The following is a 20,294-nucleotide window of genomic DNA, read 5'->3' as shown; positions in this document are numbered from 1 at the left end:
CATAAATTTGTAATAAAAATAATATAGTGAGCACTGTACACTTTGTATTCTGTGTTGTAACTGAAATCAATATATTTGAAAATGTAGAAAAACAATCTCAAATATTTATACATTTCAATTGGTATTCTATTGTTTAACTGTGTGATTAAAACTGGAATTAATTCTTTTAATCACAATTATTTTTTTTGAGTTAATTGCATGACTTAACTGTGATTGATCAACAGCCCTTATAATTTTTGAAGAAGCACTAACGTCCCACAGTCTAGTCAGGTTGAAAAAAGTCTGAGAAGTAGTTTCAGATTTGAGGTATCAGGTTCAGCTATGAGAGGCAGACACATAGAGGTACAGGGAAGTGCGAGGAAGACAAGATGAAGAGCAAAAACTTAGTACCTATCAAAATGAGAGTTAATGAGTACAAAGTCAAGAGAGGGAGTAGCAGGAAAGTAGAGCAAGACAGACAGCAGGAGTTAGGTAGCAGAGGTTTTAGACAGCCAACTGGGTACTCATCTGTTATAAAAGAGTAATTAAGCACTTGAATGATTTACCAAATATCTACAGGGAGCGGGGGGTTGGGGGGAGACTTACTCACTAAGCACCCCTACAAGAAAGTGGCGATGCTGACTTTCCTGCCAGGGATTTACTTTTGTTCAGCAGCCATGTGATCTCCTGGAAGGATCTTGCCTGGCCAGGGGATGCGAAGCCTGCACTGGTGTCCACACTGCCTGGTTCCTCACGGTTATTTATTGTCATTTTGGGGGTAGAGCTGGGGCAAAAGAAGTTTCCTAGCGTCTAAGGCCATTCGATCATCTAGTCCAACCTCCCGTCTGCCACCAGCCATTAGTCCGAGGAAAGTCTCTCTACTCTTTCTCCCAACAACTCCCTGCTCCCGCGCCCCCCTCCCCCCGCGAAGAGGCCGGACTAGTGTCGGAGCCGCAGCGGGAAACTCACAGCCTTGCCCGCTCAGCTCCGTCGCCGGTTCCCCGTGAAAGCAGCCGCCTGGCGGAGCCCGCCCGGCGAGCCGCGAACGCCAGCAGAAGCAGCGCGCTCCCCGCGGACTCGGGGCCCAAGTTAACGACAAGCTTCTCCTCAGCCGCAGGCTCGGCGCTCGCGGGACTCGGCCTGTCAGAGCCTCACGGGAGCGGGTAGCTACCTCCGCCGTTGGGTACCTGTTCAGCCACCGTTGAGTTGGGGCGGGCAGCACCGGGCGCCCCTCGCCGCTTTCACTCAGGCTGCGGCATCCCTGGCTTGGCTACTGCTTTCTCACGCGTCCGCGGCAGCCCGGGAGGCTCTTTAACTGCCACGCCCCCTTTCCTTGAGGCTGCCCAATCGCCGCGCGTCCATTCTCAGGCCCGGCCAATCGCGGCTCGCCGTCGCTCTCGAACGGACCAATCAACACTGGGCCACTTCACAAATTCGAACCGGTTCCTCCTCCTACCTCTCCGGTTGTTAAGCGGGCAGGCTCTATTCAAACTAATACGGCGGGTGGGGCGGGGCTTGAGGGCGACAGAGGGAGGTCAGGCAAGGTCGGGCAACCGCGCGTGCGTGGTGAGGTTTTTCTGTTGGGGCGGGAATGTTCGAACGCCAGGGAGAGGGTGTCTGTTTCCGGGTTAGAGGTCTCGCGCTGAGTGGTCCTCTGTCGCCATGGCGAGCGGCGCAGCCAATTTAAACGCGGTGAGAGAGACGATGGATGGTGAGTCCCAGGAGGCCGCTTGTGGGTTTTGTTGCGGCCGCCTCGGGTGTCCGACCCGCGCAGCTGCCGTTGGGGTGGGTGTGTGACCTCGATGGGCGGCGGCGCTCCCGGGCCTCAGGAGATCCCCGCGGGGTCCCCCTTTGCCTGAGGCACGTCTCCCGCCTCCCTCCCCCCACCCGCCGGTATGTTCTGTGCGGGTCTGGCAGCGTGACCGTAGCCCGGGCTTCCGTGGTCGCGACCTATCGCAGCGGCGGCGCCCGGAGGCCTCCGTCACGGGCGGGCCCTGAAGCGCTAGGGGACGTTGTACGAGCCTGCGATTGGGGCCCGGCTCCGGGGCCGCGGCGCAGCCGTTAAGGACAGCTACGAGCGGGCGGGAGGCTGAGCTGAGGCGGCCGAGGAGCCAAGCGCGGCAGTGACAGGGAGCTCGCTCCCGTGGTCTCTGCTCTCTCTACGGGCCGCTGCTGAGAGAAGAGCAAAACCACGTTCACATGGGGAGGGGGGAGAAATCAGCGTTAATATCCGGCTCTCTAGAGAGCCAGGGGTTTCTCCGAGTGAGGGTTTCCGCCAGCGCCCATGCTGTGTGTGTGTGTGTGTGTGTGTGTGTGACAGTGTGAGGCTATCGCTGCCTGGATTTTATTTTCTCTCTTAAATGACATGATGCACAAGTCGACTCTGCAATGCAAACCGTAAGGAGTTGTCAGATATTGGCGGCTGCGGATTGGTCACCTTCAGGAGCAGTTTGGCTGTGAGAATTGACAAGAAAAATGGCATTTTCTAGCTCCATTATTTGCATTTTGTGTGTTCAGTTATGTCTGCTCGCTATTGACAATAATACATTTGTCTACACTAGCCCTGCAGAGCCCACAAAAGAGAATGTGAATTGGGTTCTGTTCCTTTTTACCCAACAGGATTATTTTCAAACTCAATTTTGAAGGAGTTTATGTGCAATATGATTATTGTCAATCAGGCCCAAATTATACACGTTTAACTATAAAACTGCAATTACTAGCTTTGTGTAATTTGGTGATAATGCACAAGTGGGACAGAACATGATTCAACTTTAGTTCTATTCCCTGGCTGTAATTTTAGGAATGAAAGAAAATGTATCCTTCTAGATCTAGTTAAGTAATCAAATAATTGAGGCACAATAAATGTAGGACCTGAAGATTTTTTTTGTTTGTTTGTTTGTTTTTTGCACAAAGTCAAAGTAGAACTAGAATTGAATGTTGCACTGACGCGAACACTTTTAATAAAAGTGCTTCCCCCTCTCCCCCCCCGTCAGGAGTAAGGTACAGGAAAATAATTGAAGATGATTTCCTTAATTTACTGTAATTGTGTTTGCTGCAAATGAAACACAAGTTCTTTTTCTTAAACACTGATATATAAACTTTTTGGGGGAGGGAAACAAATGTTAGCATGAAAATGGAAAACTGTTAAATACCCTTTAATTCAAGCTTTTTCATTACTACTATGATAAGACTATTTGGTGATGTCATGAAATGCATAGGCTCGATGCTTTGGAACCACTCAAAATGAAGTTCAGACAGTACCCTCTGGTGGCGTGATACTCCTCAGGGCACACTCTCACTAGGACAAGCCTCCTTTCCTTCAGTGCTTCCTTGGGTCTGACCTCTGAGTGTTCAGCACCTCTGCTCACAGTGTGAGCTCCTCACATTGAGTCCACTTGGGTAGGACACCTAGGGAAGCCTTCCATCCCCTCTCCCAATGGGGGCCATGCACTCTATCTTTGCAGTTATAAGTGACTCAGCCAGTGAGGTAAAACAGAAAAGTGTATTAGTTGACTGGGACACAGTGTTGAACAGATCTTGTTAATACAGAAACTCAGCGATGTCCATCTTGGGGAATCCAGAGCCCTTGGCTCTCCTGTGTGAGTCCCAAAAGGAGACTGATTCATTTCCAGCAGCTAATCCTCAGTCATGACTAGTTGCTCCTCCTCCATCCTTCGTCTCTTTCCCAGGTCTCCACCTCTCACTTTGTTCTCTAATACCTCCAGCTGGCTCTTGCAGAGGATGGGCCCTGGCTATCAGTTGCCAGGATACAGTGTCAGTTGTTGTCTGGGCCAGGCAGCCAGGGGGCAGTTACACCTGCACTCTAGGGGTCTGCAACAATCACACACACCCTTGTACCATCACCTAGATACATAGGGGAAATTGAGGAACACACACAGTATTCAGACAAAACATTAAGAACATTCCCAGTTCATCACAGAGGGCATATTTCTTTTTGCATTCCCATTTATGAATGGACAACAGATTGTCAAACATTAATGGTCGCAATTGGCATTATTTTGTCCTCTTTATTCTTCATATAAACAATTAAGTGTGGTCAGGTTTAACTAGTTTTGTGTTGAATGTGCATGACTAAGAATATTTTACTAATTTTAAATCTTAATTTATTAAAAGAATAATTGAAAGTGAGGAAATGCATAATTAACACTCTTCAAACATCCTTAACTCTGCTACTGTATGTAGAGCCCTGCATGGATACAAATTTATACCTGTGGATGCAGATTAAATCGGTATCTGCGGAAACGCAGGGCTCTCCCGGGAACCACACCGGCGAAAGGAGCAGAATGTGGGGGTGCCGCTCCCAGGAGCCAACTCCCTGCACCAGCAGCTCCTCCAGCATGGCTGTACTGTCCCCAGCCCCTCCCACTGGGGCAGGCACCAGGCTCGCCGGCAGCTGTCCCTTGTTGTGCTCTTTTGTTCAACCGGCATGCACCTCCTGAGACAGGAGATGCTGACAGCTGCGGGGAAGGGATGGGGGCAGGTCTGGGGGCGATACAGCTGCGTTGGAGGAGCTGCTAGCGCAGGGCACTGGCTCCTGGGAGCGGCGGCCCAATGTTCTGCTCCTTTTGCTACTATGGTTCCTGGGAGAGCCATGCAGTTTCGTGGATACCGATTTATATCTGTGGATATACATTTGTATCCACGCAGGGCTCTAGCTATATGCCTGATGACCTTCAACCTAAAGGCCAAAAACCTTTTTCCACCCATTCACCTTCTCAATATTATATGGAACATACAAAACCCAATGATAGATGAAAAATACATGGTTAAAAATGAAGTTTTAGCATCTACACAACATTGTCAATCATTTACACCTGTATGTAATATAAGCAAGAAAAAAATCACAAGAGCACAATTATACCAGATACCTGAGAGCTGTGTGTGTGTTGTATGTCATAAAGCAGAGTGACTTAACTTTATCAGATGGGCAGTCTGGTTCAACTACTACACATGGGTTAATAATTTTGGACAATCAATTTTTTTAATTAATTGTAAGAACAATTAGTAAAGTTCCTTTAAAAACATCTCTCAAATTGGGGAAAGTACTATATTCCTAATATTCAGTAGCTTGCATTAGCTTACACAGGTCAGTGTGCAGTAGCTGAAAGAGACAAGTGATTTTAGCTCAGGGGTGGGCAAACTACGGCCCGTGAGATGTTTTTATCCGGCCCGTGAGCTCCCAGTAGGTAGCAGGGTCGGGGGTTGCCACGCTCTGCCTGGCACTCCCTCTGGGGAGCAGGGTCGAGGGCTTGCTGTGCTCCACTTGGCGCCCCCGACTCAGTGATGAGCAGTTTGAGCACCATCTTCCTGGAAGATTCTTCTGGCACACAGAAGAGCCACATTGCGCAGGTGTGACTTCACCACCCCTACTCAGCAGCACGCCAGATCCCCTCCCAGTCTCCTACAGCACTACCCTCAAGAGCCTCAAGTGGAGGGAAACCACCCAGGGGCTGCAGTTGCACCCTTCCTAGCTTGGGTGCCTCCGCAAGTGGCACAGCTGCCTTGGTGTCACACTGCCAGCAGTGCCCCTAGGAGTCCCTGGTACTACCCCTGTAGAGCCCTCCCTACCCCCCACGTGCCACACCTCATGAGTCCTCTTGCCCCACCTCAGTAACATCCCTTACTATATACACACTTTTAATGAATGCAACAGTGCAAACACAACTCAAAGTACAACCGTAAGAACATATTTGGGGGGAGGCTGGGGCATAAGGTTACAGGTGAGTTTACACCTGCTTCTGCCTCTTGTCCACATGGGTTGTGGGATAGAGTGCCATGGCACAAAATTGTCAGGGGCACTGATGCCCAACAATTCCAGGCTAGAGAAAGGGCCCAGTTTTTTCACAGTGCGTGCCATCTTGTAAAACAGTGGTTTGAAATAAGGGCAGCAGTTACAATTTTCTTTTCCCTCTTAAAAATGAGTGCTGCCAAAAAAAAAGAAAAGTGGACAGTGAGTGTCAGGTTTTCAACGAAAAATGGAATGCAAAATAGTTTTTCACAAACGTGGACTCAAAGGCTGTACGCCTGATTTGTCAGGAGAGCATCGCAGTGTTCAAGGAATACAATTTGAATTGTTATTTTTCAATGAAACATTCTAATTATGGCAGCAATTTAACAAGTGAGGGCAAGAAGAGCTGAGAAACTCGCCACAAACTTAAAAACTCAGCAAAATATATATGTGCGACAAGCTGAAGTTCAGGAAGCCACTACAAAGGCAAGTTATGTTCTGCCGTTTAAAATCGCTAAACAAAATAAGGCTTTTGCTGAATGGGAGTTTTTGAAAGAATGCATGGTTGATTTTGCTGGCATGCTGCGCCTGGAATACCAAAACAAATTTGAGAACATTAGTTTGTCATGAAGAACTGTTACTCGTCGTGTAGAAGTGATTGATGAACATTTGGCTTCTAAGCTGAACAAGAAAGCACAGGGCTTTACGTTGTTTGTTGTTTGTTTGATGACAGCACTGACATTAAGGACACAGTACAGTTACTGATTTTTTGTCAGAGGAATTGACAACAAATTTGAAATCAGAGAAATTTTTATCAATGGAATAAATGAAAGGCACAACAAAGGGATCGGATTTATACGAGAGGGTGTCTGACTGCCTTGAACATCTGAAGCTCCTCTGGAGTAAACTGGCAAAGGTAACCACAGATGGATCGCCAAATTTAACCAGGAAAATCGTAGAACTTTTAAAAAGAATTCAGGACAAAATAAAAGAAGATGACCCTGATAAAGAGGTGATTTTTCTGCATTGTATATACATCAGGAGGCCCTCTGCAAAAATGTCCTGGACATTGATCATGTTGTTCACACAGTAGTGAAAATAGTCAACTACATAAGAGCAAGGGGACTTAATCGTCGCAGTTCATTTCCCATCTTGAAGACACTGACACTAGGACTTACTTTATCATACAAATGTTCACTGGCTCAGCCTAGGAAAGGTATTGCAGTGAGTGTGGGATCTCAGAGATAAAATTTGCACTTTCTGGAGATGCAGGGGAAAGAAAATAGTTTCCCTGAATTAAAGAATTCAAACTGACCTTGCTTTTGGTGTAGATATCTTGGCACATTTAAATGAACTTATTGGAAAGCTACAAGGAAAGAATGTGTGTTTGTACACAAATTGTATTCTAGTGAGACAGCTTTCAAAGCCAAGTTAGTCTTGTTTTCAAACCAAATTAAGGACAAAGTGTTCACTTACTTTCCGACAGTGAAATACTTGGAAGTGTCACCAGAGCAGACAGAAAAGTACAGCAAATCTTTGTGTGACTTGCATGGAGAATTTTCTCATCGTTTCTCTGACTTTGAGAAGATAGAGAAGACACTGGAGCTGGTGTCATGCCCACTGTCACTTGACTACAAGAAAGCCCTGCAAGAATTACAACTGGCGCTCATTGATCTCCACTATGATTCCACCTTGAAGGAGAAGTACAATTCAGAAAAACTGAACAAGTTTTATGCCACCTTGAGTGAAATAAAGTTCCTAAATGTCTGCAAGGTGGCACAGAAAATCCTTGTTTTGTTCAGCTCCACCTATGTGTGCGAACAGACATTTTCCCTGCTGAATTACAGCAAATCTCGCTACAGATCCCAGTTAACTGACCAGCATCTCAGCTCGGTATTGTGTATTTCCACAACGAGAATGACACTGGACTTTGATGCCATTGTAAAGAAGGGTGACCAGCTGCATTGTTCACATTAATCAAAGAGGCCGTGGAAAGGGGTTAAGTTTGGTTTAATTACAGTAACTCCTCACTTAACGTTGTAGTTATGTTCCTGAAAAATGCAACTTTAAGTGAAACGATGTTAAACTAATCCAATTTTCCCATAAGATTTAATGTAAATGTGGGGGGTTAGGTTCCAAGGAAATTTTTGGGGGGCAGACAAAAGGCATTATATACTTTACAGTACTGTACTGTACTGTGGTTGGGAAGTGCTCCAGGCTTACCCCACACAGGTACAGCCTGCTGCAGGCAAGGACACTAGGAAGCACCTTTGCAGCAGCAATGGCAGCTTACCCAGAGAAGAACAGGTGCTGACTTTGCCAGGGGATGCTCCAGGCCCACCTCTTTCCACCCCCACTCCACCTCCTCTCCTGAGCACGCCATATCCCTGCTCCTTCCCCACCCCCAGAAAGTCCTAAGCGCCGCCAAACAGCTGTTTGGTGGGCTTAGGGCTTTCTGGGAGGGAGGGGTAGGAGTGGAGATGTGGTGCTTCCCTGCTCCTCACCCTCCCTCCCAGCACTTCGCACTTAGGACTTTCTGGAAGGGAGGGAGAGAGGGGGAGGAGTGGAGATGCAGTACTTTTCCACTCCTCCCCCTCCTTCCCAGAAAGTCCTAAGCACTGGCAAACAGCTGTTGGCGGTGGGAGAAGCGCTGGGAGGGAGGCGGAGGAGGCGGAGAAGAGGAACTTGTGCGATGCTCCCTTGTTAAGTCGCTGCTCTTCCACAAAATTTTACATGCAGTGCACAGAGCAGGCAGCCAAACGACATTATAAGGGAGCACTGAACAACTTTAAACAAGCATGTTCTCTAATTTAGCAGCGACGTAACCTTGAAACAACTTAAGTGGAAGGATGTTAAGTGAGGAGTTACTGTATTGTAATACATTGTTATGATGGTATATTTATAATAGTAAGTAAGGTTTTATGTTTATTTCCACTAAAATGTATTTTTATTAAATTGAGTTTACTTGAATATCTCTGAATTGTTAATTTCGTGAGCATTCATGGCCCACCATACAATTTCCATACCCAGATGCGGCCCTCTGGCCAAAAAGTTTGCCATCTCCTGTTTTAGCTGCTGTTATACACAGAAACAACCATTGTCTAGTTTATATAATGTCAGAGTCTTAAAATATTGACTGTATAAATAGTGTTTTTTCCCTTACTTTGGCTAATCTAAATCTTGTTAACAGTGAAATTGAAGTGGCATGACAGTAGGTGGTGATCAACTGAAAATGCTTACTTATTGTTTTCAGCTTCTGCCTGCTGAGCTGTACAAATGCTAGTTCTAAAAAAATCCCTGCAGATTTGTGAGCCAAAAGTGCCTAAAGTGTAGTCTTTCAAAATCTATAATACTCGTATTTCCCCTCTGATGTATGCAATGATTTCTGGGAGGACCCATTTACTGATATGTCCAGGTTTGTATAGTTATGCCTGGTACCTGCACAGTTAGAATCATTAGCATCCAGTCCAATTCTTCTTTTGATAATGCTTGCTAATACAAAATGAAGTGACATTCACCCCAGTTCACGCAGTCAGCATAAGACTTAAGTGGTACCTAAGTCTTATGCTGGCCTTTCTCACAGAGGTGAATTTCACCCATTATCACTACATTTAAAATAAAAAATGGCATGCTCCTCAAAAGTTGTCTAAAATTATAAAATTGCATCTAGCTGTCTATATATCCAGTATTTAGATCACTGTATGCCAGTTTGATGTTTCAAAGGCCTTTAATTGAGCATTAAATATTCATATAGTCATTAGTCCCCTTTTGATCTTAAGTGCTGTTTTATGTGCTTACAGCCCTCATTTCCTTGCCTTATTAGCAAAATAATAACTACTTTTTACCACCCTGGCTTTTGAGAGTAAGTCTGTGTCCACACTACAGATCTTACAGTGGTATAGCTGTATTGCTGCAGCTGCGCTGCTGTAAGATCTCCCATGAAGCCAATCTATGCCAACAGGAGTGAGCTCTGCCATCAGCATAATTAAACGACCCCTCCAACGAGCAGCAGTAGCTATGTCGGTGGGAGAGAATCTCCTGCTGACATAAAGCTCTCAACACCAGCACTTCTGTCGGTAAAACTTAGGTTGGTCAGGGGTTGTTTTTTTCACACACCTGAGTGACATAAGTTATACCAACATAAGTGGTAGGGTAGACAAAACTAAGGCTATCTTGACAGTAGCTTTGATTTGGCCTTTTAGAATGTGTCCGAAAGCATTTGAGAGAAGAAAATAAAATTATATAGCTGAATTTGGAGAGAGAGTGTGTTCCTGCCCATGGTCAGAATAAAGTAAAATTAGAGCAACTATTAATGAGAGATTAAGAAAAAAAATAGTTATAAAAGTTGCAAATATGTGAAAAAAATTATAATAGAACCTCAGAGTTACGAACACCAGAGTTACAAACTGACCACTTAACCACGCACCTCATTTGGAACCGGAAGTAAGCAATCTGGCAGCAGCAGAGACAAGGCAGAAAAAAAACAACGAATACAGTATTGTGTTAAATGTAAATTATTAAAAGAAAAGGGGGTGTGGGGCTAAAAAAATTGACAAGGTAAAGAAAGTTTCTGTGCTTGTTTAATTTAAATTAAGATGGTTAAAAGCAGCATTTTTCTTCTGCATAGTAAAGTTTCACAGCTGTATGAAGTCAACGTTCAGTTGTAAACTTTTGAAGAAAAACCATAATGTTTTGTTCAGAGTTGTGAAGGTTTCAGAGTTACGAACAGCCTCCATTCCCAAGGTGTTCGTCTTTCAATGGGAGGTATTTGGTATCTAAAATAGTGGAATTTTCAAAAGTGCCTAAGCACCTAAGTGCCTAATCTCCCAGTGATTTCAATCATGAACAGTAGAGTCAACTTTTGAGGCTCCTGAATCACTTAACCAGCTTTGAAAAATCTAACCTTAGTCTCTCTCTGCCTCAGTTCCATGTTTGAAAAAGAGGTGAATAGTACTTTCTTATCTCATAGGGCTGTTGAGGATAAATACATTAAGATTGTGAGGTGCATGGGTACTATGGTAATAGAGGCCATGTAAGTACCATAGAGAGATTCTACGCTGTGGTACATTATAATAGCTAAAGAAACAAGGAAAACAAATCAACATTAGACTTTATAAGGGTCTTACTGAGATTTGAAATTCTAAATTATGCTGTATCTTGTTTAATTACATAAAAAGTAAAAGTTATGTGCGTAAATGAACTAACCTTAGGCTGGAATGTAAGATATCTTTCCATAAAACCCCATTACCAAGTGCTAATAAAAGAGAAATTCTGCAGAGAATAGGAGCTGAAATTAGTCACTGAAAAGCTGTGCAATTCTCTGCCTCGAACTATCAAACACTACTTTTCCATTGGAAAAAAAAATCCATTAGAACAAAGTAATCAGAAATGTATATGCCCAGGAAATATATACTAAAAGCTCATTTAAAAAGTTAAATGTATTGTTCTGGCTTCAAAATATACTGTGTTTATATAATTGCAGTATTTTCAAGGTCATTATGAGAGAATTACATCCACCTTTTAGTTAAGCAGGGAGAACATATCAAATAGAACTCACAGTTCAAAAGTGCTGAACACTTGGCAGCTCCCACTGACTTTGTTGGGCTCTTCTGGGTGCTTAGCACTTCTGAAAATTAGGCCACTTACCTAGGTGCCTAATTATGGACATAGATTCTTAACTTTTGGCACCCATTTTTGAACATCTGGGCCTGGCCTATATGTTGTGGGTGATCTTATTTTTTTTAAAGCTATACTTCAGTATACCATAAATTTATACTGCAGTAAAACATTTTTAGTATTTGTGACTATATATCTTGTCAATATTAGCACATTAGGTATTAGAACAGCCATCTGTTGTCCGAGTGTAATGGTGAAAGGAATGAAGTAGCATTTCTATTTCAAATTTTGGAAAGCTTTGTTTCTTTGCGATTATAGAAACGTTATGAGTGATATTTCTTAATATAAATAAATCACTGTTGTCAGGGAGTCTTGCTGAAGACTGAACCTTGTACTGTTCTACAATAATGAAAGTTTTTCAGAAGATTCAAATGGAGTAGTATCTAGTCAAAGGATGCCATTTGATCACAAACATGCTTGGATGAAGATGCTTCTAGTGGAATGAGCAAGTTCAGTCATTGTTAGCAGATGAGAAGAATGTAAGGCAAAAGGGTAATGATGGTGGGAAAAACTAGCCAGTAAAAATCTAGAAGAAGTATCTTGAGTCACTGAATCAAGTGATGGCCATTCTTGTAACACGTGGCATTGTCATTGTCAAAGAGAGAGCCAGGTGTAGATGTAGGAGTGAGGGCCTAGGACAATGGTTCTCAACCCAGGGTTCACGTACCCTAGGGGATGCACAGAGATGTTTCCAGTCAACTCATCTAGGTATTTGTCTAGTTTTACAACAGGCTACATAAAAATACTAGAGAAATCAGTACAAACTAAAATTTCATACAGACAATGACTTGTTTATACTTCTCTATCTACTGTACACAGAAATGTAAGTACAATATTTATATTCCAATTGATTTATTTTATCATTATAAATAATAAAAATGAGAAATTAAGCAATTTTCCAGTAATAGTATGCTGTGACACTTTCATAGTTTTATGTCTGATTTTATAAGCAAGTAGTTTTTAAGTGAGGTGAAACTTGGGAATATGCAAGACAAATCAGACCCCTGAAAGGGATACAGTAGTCTGGAAAGGTTGAGAGCCACTGGCCTAGGACACTTTTTAAAAGCTTAAATTAATATTTGCTTTTGAGAACAAATAAAATTTAATATTTATGTCTGTATTTTCAGACAAAACTTTAATATTGAGTAAAATTGATAATTAAATATGCAGTAATACAAAACAATATTATAATGTTGTAAGAATTAATTAAAACTGCTCCTGTTTTCTTTCCGACCTTCCATTTAATGGGCAAAGATTTGAATTATCATTACAATTTTAGAATTTTTTAAAATCACTGTCTACAAATAAAAGCTTACTACATTCTGTAGGCATGTTGACTATTCTTCCTATCACAACAGTAAACAAGTAATATCCTGGTTCAGTGAATGGGGAACACTAGAGTAGAGAATGTAAGTGTGGATCTGAGTTTGGAGTCTGGGGCTTCTGACTCACACAGGGAAGGTAATTATGAATGTTACAGGTGGGGTTCACACGGGGGGTGGATAGGTAGTAATTCCGTTGTCACCATCCACAGAGGTTCAGCTTTTGAAAATCCCACCCTTAAGAAATAAATTATCTTAAAGAGAAATGTCAGTAATCTCCTTTTAACTTTAACAAAAACTAATTTTTAATTTTTTAAAAATTGTTGCAGTTCTGCTTGAGATTTCAAGAATATTAAACACTGGTTTGGATATGGAAACGCTGTCTATTTGTGTGCGGTTGTGTGAGCAAGGTATTAATCCAGAGGCCTTATCCTCAGTAATTAAAGAGCTACGCAAGGCTACAGAAGCGCTAAAGGTAAGGCAGTTTATGAAAAACTTGCAGAGTTTGTTTTTTAAAAAAAATTAAAGCAAATCAAAGTTCAAATTACTGCACTTTCAGCTTTTTGTACGAAATTGTACCTTTTCCTTGCATTTTAAATAAGATAAAAATAATAAACTTAGGAAACAAACCCTGTTGCCTTCATCCTGTATTGCTAATAGGATTTGGTCCAAAGAACAGAAACTGCAGATAGCAAACCTTACAAATTTTTACTTGCTTTTTTTCTCCTTACTTTGAATGAGTAACATGTTTTGATGGACCAATAAAATTACTAACTTTCTTTATTATCAATCACAGTAGTAAAAAATGGGCAAGTGGGCCTTTTTGTTGTTTGAGTGAACAGGTACACTTTCGTGACAGTTTTGCAAAGGTATAAATAATGTAGAGCCGGAGACTGGATTCTCTAACTATTTGTTTATATCAGATTCTCAAATTCTATCAACAGATCCACACTTAGGCTCAATTCCCATTCAGCTGTATATCAAATACAAGCTCCTTGTTTTTTATCTTTAAGGCTCTTCATAATTGAGCCCTACACACTCTAGCTGCTTTAGTAATCTTTCTCTCTTCTTCAAATCCCAATTTAAAAAAAACAAACAAACTACATAAATGTAGACAAATACATGTAACTGAGAAGGCAGTATCAGTTCTTCCCCACATTAACTTTCTTGTATGTCATATCCGCATTCCCTGCGTTTGTCTGTAGAGTCTTTCAGGGCAAGGGTATCTCTTCTGTGTTTATCCGGCATCCAATGATACCATTATATAAATATTTACTGCTGCTGCTGCTACTATTACTACTACTATTAAAATGATCTGTATAACTCACTGTAGTGTTATTTATGAATTATGCCAGTGTCCCAAATTCATGCAGATAAAATGTTTATGCTACACCATTATATATTTCATATTATATAATAAAAACATGGAAAAGACAAGAATAAGGATTCATATACATTTCACACATTTTTTTGTTGTTTTGGTTTACAGTTTAACAAGTAGGTGCGACTGCATGACTATGTTTGGGTCTGTAGTAAAACATGCCCTAATCTGAACACCACCTGCATGAGTCAGTGCGAAAAGACCAGGTACAGCTCCTTGTTAGAATTATACACTTGGCTTCCCTGTGTCAAATTTTGTCAAGTGATGGCTAAATGAATAAAGGAAGGATAGTGGGAATATTGTGAAAATGAAATATTGTGAAAATGAAAATAATCCGTGAAAGAGCCTTTTAAGCAGCATATTAAGATTACATATCACATGATTTATGATCTGTAAACTATTTAAACATTATTGATCAAATAAAAGTAGTTGCAAGAAATGACCATAAGTGTTCTAGCTGATCTATATCTCCACAGTGTTTATTTTCAGTGGGTTCATTATAATGAATTGTACTTCTCTTTCTAGGCTGCTGAAAATATGACAAGTTGACTTCATGGGAGAAGATCTCTTGATGAGATAAATGACAAGCTAGCAAAGGGTTTGAAGACTGGCTGCTATTCAGAAATATAGAATGAAGTTACTGTATGTCAGGTTTCAAAACATTTCTGTAATCTTCTTTAAAAAGAAAAGGATGAGATGTAAAAGTGTAAAGCTTTATACAAAAGTTGGGGGGAAAAGGCATATTGATGGAATTATCTAATAATTATTCGTTGCTTACTTTTTTCCTTGTTTTTTTGTAGATTGTAGTACTTTGGAAATAGCATGATTATTATATGTATTCCTTATAAATCTGAGCTTTAGTTTTATAAACAGTCTGTCAAATATTGCACGTTCACTGAATCTACCTAAAAGTTTAGTGAAACTTAATCACACCAATATAGTAGATATAACTTGTTGAGAGTTTTATTATAAACTCTTAATTTTGGATGGCTGATGCATAATGGATTTATTAGTTTTTCTTCTGGTATGAAACTTGGCATTCAACTTAAGATGCACTTTTTTATGTACAAGTTATAATTTAAATCCATTCTGGGTTTTGTTTTTAATCAGAGAGCAGGGGAAAATAGTGAGAGTTGGCTTGCTTCTTTTAAAAAAAAAACGTAAAATTTCAAAATGAAACTTATCATTTTGATAGTTTTTTTTCCCAGAACTGAATAATGTTTATTTAAAAAAAAAAAAAGCCCAAGACTTTTCTAACAAGCTGGCCTAAGTCTACAAGCAGTTACCATACATACAGATGTATATATACTTAAATTCCATAGTACATCTTTTATGCATTATATGGAATATCCTATTGACTTGAGTAGTGCTTTAATTAGGTTTATATCCTGTCCATTACAGATCACAAGAATTCTAATGGAATATTTGTTATCTTCATCCTAGTCCAAGTACAGACCAGAGATGTCAAACTGATTAGGAAAGAGCGAAATTCCATTTTTTTATTATGGTCAGTGAGTTTGGGTATAAGACTATTTGCTCCCCTCAGCTGACAGTGGAATATCCACTGATGTCTAAAAAGCTTGCGTAGGAATCCATGGTAGAATATACAGTAACTACATTTTTTGTTATTATTTTAGCATTCATTATCACTCAAAGGGAAAATATACTTACGTTCAGGAGAATTGCTATTTCTCCCCTTTTGTTTCTCCATCCTCCTTTCTTTATTTCCTTCCTTCTCTCTGTTTCTCTATGTCTCCACTTCAATAATTCCCACCCATTTCCCATTTTATCTATTGAAATAATTAGTGCTGATGAGTAGTTGTCATTACTGGGTTTAAAGCAGTGGTGGGCCGCATGCGGCCCGTGGGTTGCAGGTTGCCCACCACTGGTTTAACGTCACCCCAACACAGATTAATAGGAAGCAGAGATCACACTTCTGTTTTATTGTTTTAGGTTGTCTGCAGACTCGAGAAGATAACACTGTATGGACTTACATTTGGAAAGCTAGTTTTGCAGCCTGGAGACAGAAAAACCTTTTTAAAAAATGTAATCTTAGATTCTGTATAGTCTGAGTAGGACATGAGGACCACAGAAATGCATCAAGCAGGCCTAATGGTTGACACCCCTATTATAGACAATATGTAAAATATACATTCATTTTAATGGTGATTTGCATAGTTTTATGTTTATTTTGTTACCTGGTAACATGCTCTTTTTGGTTTGCTGTTTTACATATGTGAAATAAAACACTTTAGTATCAAACCTGGGAAATTTAACTGTAGTGATGTATGCTAATTATCATGGTACATTAGTGGCACCATAATGAAAGTTGACACATTTTAATTAGTGCTTTTCTGACTTGAATATTTGTGGGGGAGAATAATGAAAATTATAAATGCGAACATGTTTGAATTGTCTAAAGTATTTTCAGTTCCCAAGGTACTTTCAAAACAGTTTTTCATATTTTTACAGTGTCTTGGATTTTTTGTAATGTTTTTGGTGATGAGTGGGAAGAAGAAAGTTTCAAAAAAAAAAAAGCACAGTTGAATATTGGGGTGGGGGCACAGAAAATTAATAGGTAACTAGTTTGCGTAATTGAGTGGTGTCAAATCAGTTTACAACAGTATAGCAAAAAATGACAAAAGATTGAAGAGCATGCTGGTAATGTCGACTTGCTCATCTCTTTGCGTTTTCCTGTCTAGTTTCCTAACCATAGATCCCAGGGAAGGGCCGTCTTCCCTGAGGACACGCTGATTTTTGTTCCATTTGCAAAGAGTGGGATATAGTGGCACTACCTAGAGGCAGCCTTACTTCCTCTTGCAAAAGCTCTAGGGAAGTGCCAGGCATTGCTGAGGTCCATCTGTGGCTTCATTCCCTTTGGATACTTGCATCAAAGGCCACATTTAGAGCTGTCTGGGTATGCCCTTGGTGACTAGAGTAGAATAGATTTGTAGGGTGGTGGACTATGTGCTTTTAGGTCTGTAGGTGTGAACAGAACTTTACTCTGTGTTTTCTGCTTTTTGTGAATTTGGCATTATTGTCCCTGAAAGACCTTAAGAAGTTTTCAAAATGTTTGTTTGAAGAGACTACTATACAATTCGTACGTATTAATCTATAACACTGCTTATACATGAAGGAAGGATACAAATACAAGGATATATTTAGGAATTAGGTTCCAGTTCTGCAAACACTGAAATATGTGCATACTTTCATTCATGTGAATAGTGCCAAAAAGGTCAGTGGGCCTATTCAGATGGGTAAAGTTATACAAGTTTGTAAATATTTGCAGGATCAAGGCCTGACTTAACACTAAGTATTATTATTATTACTACAGATCTTGCCAAATTTGGTCTTGATAGCATGATTTGATTTCATAACTTGTGAGAAACCTGTGCTGGAGGGGAAGAAACATGCTTTGATTTAAGGGTGGTTTGTTCTGGTATAATTACATTCCAAATACTGAACTAACAATGTCAGAGGGAGCAAGAACTGATTTGTTAATAATTGAAAGGAAATAGGGAGAGGACATCTCTCATATAAAGTACAATATTTTTTAATATGTAAGTGGCACACAAAGCATGCTAGACATTCTAAAACAAGTAATATATATCCTGAAATCTCAACTTTTTTTGTTAAATTTTGTTAATAGGGTAAATTATTATTTACAGTTTAATCTTCTCTCCATTACTTCCACTTGTTTGTGTACGGAATTTGAGAGACAAAGGATAAAGAATATAGGAGGGTACATACGGAAGGATTGATGGAAAATTGGTAAGATACTGGTAAGGATAGGGAATTGAGGGCTGGGCAAAGTTTGGGGAGGAGGCAAGAGACAGTAGGACAAGTGCATACAGCTTGATTAGACTAATGACAATATGAACAGCAAATGCAAGCTTATAGCAATGGCAGTATGGATGAAACAAAATAATGGCAACAGGTTCCAGTGTGGAGGTCAGGAGTCTTTTGTTCACAGCCACCAAGATTTGCACAACTCTGTGTGTGACACTTTATGTAAATTATGTAAAGCTAATTTGCATACGATCAACTTTATTTTACTGTCAATGTAGCTTTCTCCAAGCAGAGGTAGGGATAGGACATGGAGCTGCATAACAATTAGCAGCTATGAGGCTGGGGCCTGTGGGGCAGTTGAATGTCTAAGAGTGCTATTGTGTGTTCAGAGCGCTTGAGCTGGTGGATGCTGATGGGTGTCTCAGGATGCTGAAGTGACTGGCTGTTGCTGTCAAGGAATGAGTGGGAGAGATATGGGCTCTGTCTGTAGACTAGAGTGGGCAGGGGTCTCTTGAGAGGTTGTGGGAGTGGAGTTTCTGGAGACTGGCATCTGTGGTCTATCTTGATGGTCTCTAATATGAAGAAATTACATCTAGATTGGAAGAGTCTAATCCTACAGAATGTGTTAAATTTAAATACCTGAGCTTCCACTGTCTCCACATCAATTCTAATCTGAATAGCTTCCGTCTGCCCACTTCAGGAGATTGACTTCAGAATCTGATCCCAATCCTCCAATGAACCCCTTTCCTTCTTGTGAGAGAGTGAATAGATAGCCAAGGGGAACCCAATGCATAAAACACCCAGTGCTGGGTGACCTTGGGTAAGTCACTTCACCTCTCTGTCCCAGTTTTCCCCATCTGTAAAATTAGGATGATATTGACCTCCTTCATAAAGCACTTCAAGATCTATTGACAAAAAGTGCAATATAAGAGGTAGGTATTGTTAACTTAACAAAAAACAAGTTAATTTAAAATAAAACAAACACAATTGAAACATGAACTTGCTGAGAATCAGCATTCAAACGTGTTTTTCTGTATTGGTATCAATCAAGAAGAGATGCTTGCAATCAAATTCACAGTTAATTCCACTAAAGAGCACAACTCTGAACCATTCAGGGCTAAACATGTGATTGCATTTTTATAAGTATTGTCTACATTTAATATATTCTCAAAAATATGTCTCTGGGTTTGATTTTTATATATTTTTCTTTATGAATCTTTTTTGGTTTATGCAACATTTGATAGAAAAAACACTGTTTGTTTCGAACAGCCCCAATGGGTGCCCACCAAACTTTAAACTTTTTGTTATGAGAAGACAAGTTGATCTCTAATAAGTTATCAGATTGCAAACATATGTTTATGTAATTTAGTGGATAACCTTAGTTCCTTCAAAACTGAATTTAACAACTGTGACATTCTGTGGCTTACACTCTGACAAGCTTCTCACAAAAAATGGCAGCATGCCCAAAATACCAGCTCTAATAGGTCTGCAGTCAGGAATGGAGAGGACAGGTGCTTTCCAGCACCTTCCTGCCAGATGACTTCATCCCCAGGTCCCACAGGGCAGCAGAGCCATGTAATAGTATCTCATTCAAATTGCATTTCTATAATTCTAGAAATATATTGTGACAGATATGGCAATTTCCTACAGTGTGCTTAAAAACCTTCTTGAATTATGTTTAAGTATCTTTGTAATACATTGTTTAAATGAAAAGGTTATGTATTATTAAGGGCCTGGATGATCAAAGGACAATATTGAACAGTGTGGCAGACACAAATGGTATTTTGGGAGAATATGTATGAAGTGGATTTCCTGGGAAATATCTAGGGGGAGGTGAATGAAAATTCCTTCCTTCCCCCAGTTATGCAAAAACCCAGCCTTTTGAAGCTGTGCCCTGAAGAGGGGACCTTTGTTACATGAGTCAGATCAAAGGCCTAAGCTGTCTAAAGGAAAGACTGGACTATTGGTGATTGGTTGTTCTGAGCTAATGCTGCTATGAACTTACAACCACAGAAAAACACCTTTAAGGGTTTGAAGGACTGATCCCTAGCAGAGCCCTTGGTGGACTTTGTGGGTGATTCTCTTATGAGAATGCATGTAGGTTCTTTTAAACATGTCTTCTTTGTAACATGTTTACCTGAAGAATAAAGAGCTTATAAAGAGCTGTGTGTTAACTCATAACTGCTAGTAATTATATTGCTTTCTCTTCTCCATCTATGAACAAAGTGCAGAGGCTGGCTTGTTCGGGCTGTCTGGCTTGTTGGGAATGTCACAGTGTTGGTAGGGAACGGTGTAACCTGGAAAAACCCAGTCAGGAGAGAGAGAGAGACAAAGGCCTCTGCCTAAGAGAAGTGACAGCTGAGGAGCGGGGATTGGGTGCTCTTGGTGGACCACAGAG

At 40.8% G+C, this 20,294-nt stretch overlaps 2 protein-coding genes across 4 annotated transcripts in view; one reads left to right on the top strand and one right to left on the bottom strand.

Annotated features, from left to right (window-relative positions):
- BORA (BORA aurora kinase A activator) overlaps positions 1-1,243 on the bottom strand; it is a 45,262-nt gene extending 44,019 nt beyond the window's left edge. Inside the window, exon 1 of one of the 2 annotated variants that reach the window (XM_043533891.1) lies at positions 1,151-1,243. The gene's annotated coding sequence lies outside the window, so the exon portion shown is untranslated. The remainder of the gene's footprint in view (positions 1-1,150) is intronic. The other variant, XM_027821202.3, reaches the window with a different exon arrangement.
- A 285-nt stretch (positions 1,244-1,528) lies between these two features.
- MZT1 (mitotic spindle organizing protein 1) lies at positions 1,529-16,519 on the top strand. Of its 2 annotated transcripts, XR_005224767.2 has the most exons (4): positions 1,529-1,690; positions 13,056-13,201; positions 14,633-14,749; positions 16,061-16,519. XR_005224767.2 is itself a non-coding variant. In XM_027821197.3 (3 exons), the coding sequence occupies exons 1-3, from the start codon at positions 1,642-1,644 to the stop codon at positions 14,654-14,656; spliced, it is 219 nt and encodes a 72-aa protein (XP_027676998.2). In that variant the 5' UTR covers positions 1,529-1,641; the 3' UTR covers positions 14,657-16,519. The 2 variants fall into 2 exon arrangements, 1 of the variants encoding a protein (XP_027676998.2); XM_027821197.3 differs by having other exon boundaries at positions 14,633-16,519.
- Positions 16,520-20,294: the final 3,775 nt, after the last annotated feature.

This window comes from Chelonia mydas, chromosome 1, assembly GCF_015237465.2.
Source record: "Chelonia mydas isolate rCheMyd1 chromosome 1, rCheMyd1.pri.v2, whole genome shotgun sequence".
Classification (NCBI taxonomy): domain Eukaryota; kingdom Metazoa; phylum Chordata; order Testudines; family Cheloniidae; genus Chelonia; species Chelonia mydas.
This window is presented reverse-complemented; position numbering and strand designations above follow the sequence as displayed.

Bases quoted from the DNA above. Each gene is read 5' to 3' on its own strand.
- MZT1 (XM_027821197.3), top strand. From the start codon at position 1,642: ATGGCGAGCGGCGCAGCCAATTTAAACGCGGTGAGAGAGACGATGGAT. The intron at 1,691-13,055 runs GTGAGTCCCAGG...AAATTGTTGCAG, and splicing joins GGTGAGAGAGACGATGGATG to TTCTGCTTGAGATTTCAAGA. The intron at 13,202-14,632 runs GTAAGGCAGTTT...TTCTCTTTCTAG, and splicing joins AGGCTACAGAAGCGCTAAAG to GCTGCTGAAAATATGACAAG.